Consider the following 7,670-nt stretch of genomic DNA (forward strand, 5'->3'; position numbering starts at 1 on the left):
GCACGCACGCACGCACACGCACACACACACACACACACACACACAGAGCACCACTACCACAACCGTCCCGTCATCACCATCCTCGTCATCACCTGCAGGTTTTCCGTCATTCAGTGAGCAACGTTGTCATCAATTACAACAGGAATGTCTTCTGGCACTGATTGAAAAGAAACAAGGTGGGTTTGTTTGTTTTTTCCCCCCACAAACTCGGCCGGTTGGTTGGGTGAATGGATGGATGGATGGTGACAGGTGATCCCCAGTCAAATGAAGCCAGAGCAAGGAAAGGGGGAATCTGCTGGTTGCCTCTCCCCTCCCCTCCCTCCTCTCCCCATCTTCACACACACCCTCCCCTCCCCTACCACTCTCCTCCGACCCCCCCCGCCCCCAACCCCCAAGACACTGTGCCAACAGGTGGATGTGTTGCAGGAAACGAGCGAGTGTCAGACGATGACTTGAGTGGAATTAGTTAGAAAGCGTGCCCGTAAATATGTTTTGTTGTTGTTTTTGACGAGAGGAGAAAGGCGCTATTGGCAATGAAGAGAAAAAAACGAAGGTAAAGAAACTAAAATAATAATAAATAGGTAGTCACAGACAGACAAACAAACAAGATAGATACGCAAACCAAAACAAAATTATAGATAAATCAAGTTGAAGAGAATGCAGGAAATACTTGTTGCTCTTTTTGTCTTTGCTTGTATTGTCATCATGTGTCTCAGTTTCAGTTTCAGTAGCTCAAGGAGGCGTCACTGCGTTCGGACAAATCCATATACGCTACACCACATCTGCCAAGCCATGTGTATACTGTTGAACAGTTTCAAATTATTTCAACCAGTTAAATACCGAAAAGCTCCATGGAGGCAGCTTTGGAGAATCGGTTATTATAAGCGTTGGGTCTCTGATCCTGTATTCACCAATGATCAGGATTCGAAACTCTCGTATAATCATCACTCTTTTGTGTCCTAGAGAAAGGCATTGAACTTCGGTTTGACGGGCGCAATAGCCGAGTGGTTAAAGCGTTGGACTGTCAATCTGAGGGTCCCGGGTTCGAATCACGATGACGGCGCCTGGTGGGTAAAGGGTGGAGATTTTTACGATCTCCCAGGTCAACATATGTGCAGACCTGCTAGTGCCTGAACCCCCTTCGTGTGTATATGCAAGCAGAAGATCAAATACGCACGTTAAAGATCCTGTAATCCATGTCAGCGTTCGGTGGGTCATGGAAACAAGAACATACCCAGCATGCACCCCCCCGAAAACGGAGTATGGCTGCCTACATGGCGGGGTAAAAACGGTCATACACGTAAAAGCCCACTCGTGTGCATACGAGTGAACGCAGAAGAAGAAGAACTTCGGTTTTACCTCACTCCACTCAGGTATTAAAATGACAACAACAACAAACAAACAACAACAACAACAACAACAAAATTCAAGGTACCTGACTGCGTTCGAGGAAGGTTCAAAGCTGCGGAAGGAGAGGGTTTGGCCCCGCCTTCCCATGGCGAGTGAATATGAAATCCCTGCCTGTGGTGCTGGTTGGTTGATTGTTTCCCCAGTCTTTGTCAGTTTCACGTATCGCGGTGTCGTTTCTGTTGCGCTGTCAGTTTCACGTATCGCGGTGTCGTTTCTGTTCCGCTGTCAGTTTCACGTATCGCGGTGTCATCGTTTCAGTTCCGCTGTCAGTTTCACGTATCGCGGTGTCATCGTTTCTGTTCCGTTGTTTCACCTATCGCGGTGTCATCGTTTCTCATCCGTTGTCAGTTTCACGTATCGCGGTGTCATCGTTTCAGTTCCGCTGTCAGTTTCACGTATCGCGGTGTCATCGTTTCTGTTCCGCTGTCAGTTTCACGTATCGCGGTGTCATCGTTTCTCATCAGTTAGTTTCACGTATCGCGGTGTCATCGTTTCTGTTCCGTTGTCAGTTTCACGTATCGCGGTGTCGTTTCTGTTCGCTGTCAGTTTCACGTATCGCGGTGTCGTTTCTGTTCGCTGTCAGTTTCACGTATCGCGGTGTCGTTTCTGTTCCGTTGCTAGTTTCACGTATCGAAGTGTCATCGTTTCTGTTCAGTTGTCAGTTTCACATATCGCGGTGTCATCGTTTCTGTTGCACTGTCAGTTTCACGTATCGCAGTGTCGTTTCTGTTCCGTTGTCAGTTTCACATATGGCGGTGTCGTCGTTTCTGTTGCACTGTCAGTTTCACGTATTGCAGTGTCGTTTCTGTTCCGCTGTCAGTTTGACGTATCGCGGTGTCGTTTCTGTTATGCTGTCAGTTTCACGTATCGCGGTGTCGTTTCTGTTCCATTGTCAGTTTCACGTATCGTGGTGTCGTTTCTGTTCCGTTTTCAGTTTCACATATCGTGGTGTCGTTTCTGTTCCGTTTTCAGTTTCACATATCGCGGTGTCGTCGTTTCTGTTGCACTGTCAGTTTCACGTATCGCAGTGTCGTTTCTGTTCCGTTGTCAGTTTCACGTATCGCAGTGTCGTTTCTGTTCCGTTATCAGTTTCACGTATCGCAGTGTCGTTTCTGTTCAGTTGTCAGTTTCACGTATCGCGGTGTCATCGTTTCTGTTGCACTGTCAGTTTCACGTATCGCGGTGTCATCGTTTCTGTTCCGTTGTCAGTTTCACGTATCGTGGTGTCATCGTTTCTGTTCAGTTGTCAGTTTCACGTATCGCGGTGTCATCGTTTCTGTTCCGTTGTCAGTTTCACGTATCGCGGTGTCGTTTCTGTTCCGTTGTTTCACGTATCGCGGTGTCATCGTTTCTGTTCCGTTGTCAGTTTCACGTATCGCGGTGTCATCGTTTCTGTTCCGTTGTCAGTTTCACGTATCGCGGTGTCGTTTCTGTTCCGCTGTCAGTTTCACGTATCGCGGTGTCATCGTTTCTGTTGCACTGTCAGTTTCACATATCGCAGTGTCGTCGTTTCTGTTCCGTTGTCAGTTTCACGTATCGCAGTGTCGTCGTTTCTGTTCCGTTGTCAGTTTCACGTATCGCGGTGTCATCGTTTCTGTTCCGTTGTCAGTTTCACGTATCGCGGTTTCATCGTTTCTGTTCAGTTGTCAGTTTCACGTATCGCGGTGTCGTCGTTTCTGTTCAGTTGTCAGTTTCACGTATCGCGGTGTCATCGTTTCTGTTCCGTTGTCAGTTTCACGTATCGCAGTGTCGTTTCTGTTCAGTTGTCATTTTCACGTATCGCGGTGTCATCGTTTCTGTTGCACTGTCAGTTTCACGTATCGCTGTGTCATCGTTTCTGTTCCGTTGTCAGTTTCACGTATCGTGGTGTCATCGTTTCTGTTCCGTTGTCAGTTTCACGTATCGCGGTGTCATCGTTTCTGTTCCGTTGTCAGTTTCACGTATCGCGGTGTCCTTTCTGTTCCGTTGTTTCACGTATCGCGGTGTCATCGTTTCTGTTCCGTTGTCAGTTTCACGTATCGCGGTGTCATCGTTTCTGTTCCGTTGTCAGTTTCACGTATCGCTGTGTCATCGTTTCTGTTCCGCTGTCAGTTTCACGTATCGCGGTGTCATCGTTTGTTCAGTTGTCAGTTTCACGTATCGCGGTGTCATCGTTTCTGTTCAGTTGTCAGTTTCACGTATCGCGGTGTCATCGTTTCTGTTCCGTTGTCAGTTTCACGTATCGCTGTGTCATCGTTTCTGTTCCGCTGTCAGTTTCACGTATCGCGGTGTCATCGTTTCTGTTGCACTGTCAGTTTCACATATCGCAGTGTCGTCGTTTCTGTTCCGTTGTCAGTTTCACGTATCGCGGTGTCATCGTTTCTGTTCCGTTGTCAGTTTCACGTATCGCGGTTTCATCGTTTGTTCAGTTGTCAGTTTCACGTATCGCGGTGTCGTCGTTTCTGTTCAGTTGTCAGTTTCACGTATCGCGCTGTCATCGTTTCTGTTCCGTTGTCAGTTTCACGTATCGCGGTCGTTTCTGTTCCGTTGTCAGTTTCTCGTATCGCGGTCGTTTCTGTTCCGCTGTCAGTTTCACGTATCGCGGTGTCATCGTTTCTGTTCCGTTGTCAGTTTCACGTATCGCGGTGTCATCGTTTCTGTTCCGTTGTCAGTTTCACGTATCGCGGTGTCATCGTTTCTGTTCCGCTGTCAGTTTCACGTATCGCGGTGTCATCGTTTCTGTTCCGTTGTCAGTTTCACGTATCGCGGTGTCATCGTTTCTGTTCAGTTGTCAGTTTCACGTATCGCGGTGTCATCGTTTCTGTTCAGTTGTCAGTTTCACGTATCGCGGTGTCATCGTTTCTGTTCCGCTGTCAGTTTCACGTATCGCGGTGTCATCGTTTCTGTTCCGTTGTCAGTTTCACGTATCGCGGTGTCGTTTCTGTTCCGTTGTCAGTTTCACATATCTGTCCCTGTGAAAGGAACTGCAGTTTTCAGTTTTCAAGGAGGCGTCAAATCGTGTGTGATGGTCCTTATACGCTGTGCTTCTTCTTGCTTTATCAAAATTAACGAAATGACAAATCAAAAAGGGGGATGGGAGGGGAGGAATGGTGGTTAAGGGGCAGAGAAGTGGTGGACTAATCCATATACGCTACACTTCTCCTTGCTTAATCAAAACTAACGAAAAGATAAGAACAAAAAAAAACAAAAAACAAAAACAAAACAAGCGAACAAAAAAATAAATAAATAAAAAAAAATAAAGGGGGGGTTGGGGGAGGGTGGAGGGGGGGGGGGCGAGGGAAGTGTAACGATGCTGCTGCATAAACCCAGTGCGCTTGTGAGAAAGGACTGTAGCAAAGTGAAGACAAAATCAAACGTTCTGGTTTTAAAAGATAAGGCGTGCAGCACGACTTTGAGAGGAGGGGGAAAATCGTAGAAATATATATATATATATATATATGTAATCTACTGAGAATCGAAAGTTTCAACACACTTGTATACTTCCGTAGACTCATCAACCGTCATCAAGAAGTGATGGACAGGTGGTGAGAGGCCACCGAAATTAAACTTAAGTGGTTTGAAGCCTTCGTTTCTGAGCGAAGAGAAGTATATTCTGTATGTACCCAGAAACACTGAGAAAGTCCGTACCAACAAAGGGAACAAATCTCCTATATGTGTCACTGTGGTATCAGAGGGGAAGGGGGTGTGACCACAACAAAGCACCGCCGCAATAATCTGATCTTGACGGTACAGAGTGAAAAGTCTGCACTGTCATTCTGTGTGTGTGTGTGTGTGTGTGTGTGTGTGTGTGTGTGCATAGAGGGGTGGGGGGTGCTTTCGTCAGCGCGCGCGCGCGCGTGTATGTGTGTGTATGTGTGCTTGCGTATGTGTGTGTTTGTGTTCGTGCGCGTGCGACTGTGTATGCGTGTGTGTGTGTGCGTGGGATGGGGAGGGGTGGCTTAGAGGGAGAAAGAGAGCGGAGACAGGAGGCATTTATATAAGGTCAGGGGGGAGAGAGAGAGAGAAGAAAAGGAAAGAAAAGAACCATAAAAATAAAATAAAATAAAATTTTAAAAAAGGCCTCAGACTCGGACAATGTATTATAATTCTATACATAACACAAAGGCAACGCAGTGGTGGTGGTGACATGCAGGCGTGACGGGGGTGGGGGTGGTGTCAGACAGGCGGCCCTACGAGATATTAAGAAGAAAAAAAAAAGTTTCCCCCGTAGCCCCTGCCCCCCCCCCCCCCCCCCCCCCCCCCCTCTACAACCGGTTTTATCAGCAGCTGTGACACTGGCAGCCCTGATGACATCGGCCAGTGCCAACTGTCAGCTTCTGTCCGGGGCCCCGGTCAGATATAAGAATGAATTGACGGTTGAGCGCTGACAGCTTCCCCACCCCTCCCCTTTTGACACCCGCCTTGACACGACGGCCCTGAAGTAGTTTCTTCTTTCTTTCTTTCCTTTTTTTTTTGTGGGTAGGAGAGGTCGGGAGGAAGGAGAGTGCCATGATTGGGTGGTGGGTGGTGTAGGGTGGGGGAGGGGGGCGGCGGGGGGAGGGGGTGAGTTGTGGAGGAGAAAGAGAGGAGGGAGACACTTTGGTGGTGGTTGTGTGTGTGTGTGTGTGTGTGTGTGTGTGTGCGCGCGCGCGCGTCTTTAACTCACACACACACACACACACACACACACACACACACACACACCGAGAGATAGAGAGTAATAACACACACACACACACACACACACACACACACACACACACACACACACACACACACACCACGCACGCACGCACGCACGCAAAGACCGGCTACGAAAAGCAAGTAGAGTGAAATAGCATGAACTGCATTTTCTGAGTAAATGTAGGATGTACTCCGACTTGAGATCGCCTCCCTGCGACTGTTAATTCCCGATCTTGATATCACAGGCCAGATGGCATTGACAGAACAACACTTCAAACTTCGGGTTCTCTGTTGCGATAAAGCATTTTCAGCCAGACCTGGCAAGATACCTACCTTCCTACCTACCTATCTATCTACTGGTCTAAATATGTGTGTGCGTGTGTAAGATCCTGCATGTGCTCACAATTTATTGATTTTATCTGTTTGTAGTCTTTAGTAGTTGTTTTATGTGTGTGTCCTTAACTCCTTTCAGAAGGGTTTTACGACAGTTCTGAGTTCACAGACACAACCACACACACGCGCGCGCGCGCACGCACACGCACGCATATGCACACAAGCAAGCACACACCGTGTGTGTGTGTGTGTGTGTGTGTGTGTTTGCATTATATATATGTACATATAGAAAGAGGGAGAGAATGAGAGACAGACAGACGACAGACAGACAGACAGACAGAGACAGTCACAGGTCAATGATGCCTGTTTCCCCACTCACTTCGTTTTCCTCGTGGTGCCGCTTTCACAGGGCGCGGAACCCACGGCTGCAGACAGAGGTGAAGGACCGCCACCACCCCCCACCACCACATCCTTCCTCCTCCTCCTCCTCCACGTACACACTCACCAACGCACTAGCGCCTCGAGCTTGGCACGCCGCGGACACGCTGCCCAACGCACTGGTGATGATGATGATGATAACCGCGCCATCTTCGGGGTGTTGAAACTGACAATTGCGACTCCTGTCTGTCGTTGAAGGGTGAGTCAGTTTTCCCCTCTTGGAATCTTGCTTTCCTTTGTGGTGGGTGGGTGGGTGGTTGTTTCCGCTGTCTTTGTCAGTTTCACATATCGCGATGTCGTTTAATTTGTCAGTTTCCCATGCCAGTCATTGTGTTTCTGTTGCACTGTCAGTTTCACATATCGCGGTGTCGTCGTTTCTGTTGCACTGTCAGTTTCACATATCGCGGTATCGTCGTTTCTGTTGCAGTGTCTGTTTCACATATCGCGGTATCGTCGTTTCTGTTGCACTGTCAGTTTCACATATCGCGGTGTCGTTTCTGTTGCACTGTCAGTTTCACATATCGCGGTATCGTCGTTTCTGTTGCACTGTCAGTTTCACATATCGCGGTATCGTCGTTTCTGTTGCACTGTCAGTTTCACATATCGCGGTATCGTCGTTTCTGTTGCACTGTCAGTTTCACATATCGCGGTGCCGTCGTTTCTGTTGCACTGTCAGTTTCACATATCGCAGTATCGTCGTTTCTGTTGCACTGTCAGTTTCACATATCGCGGTATCGTCGTTTCTGTTGCACTGTCTGTTTCACATATCGCGGTATCGTCGTTTCTGTTGCAGTGTCTGTTTCACATATCGCGGTGTCGTTTCTGTT

At 48.1% G+C, this 7,670-nt stretch overlaps 1 protein-coding gene across 1 annotated transcript in view; it reads right to left on the bottom strand.

Annotated features, from left to right (window-relative positions):
* LOC143280420 (R-spondin-2-like) overlaps positions 1–7,460 on the bottom strand; it is a 27,204-nt gene extending 19,744 nt beyond the window's left edge. Inside the window, exon 1 of the mRNA XM_076585056.1 lies at positions 6,785–7,460. Within this exon, the coding sequence (XP_076441171.1) occupies positions 6,785–6,875 (91 nt within the window). The 5' untranslated portion in view covers positions 6,876–7,460. The remainder of the gene's footprint in view (positions 1–6,784) is intronic.
* Positions 7,461–7,670: the final 210 nt, after the last annotated feature.

The sequence above is a fragment of the Babylonia areolata genome, chromosome 3 (assembly GCF_041734735.1).
Source record: "Babylonia areolata isolate BAREFJ2019XMU chromosome 3, ASM4173473v1, whole genome shotgun sequence".
Lineage (NCBI taxonomy): Eukaryota > Metazoa > Mollusca > Gastropoda > Neogastropoda > Buccinidae > Babylonia > Babylonia areolata.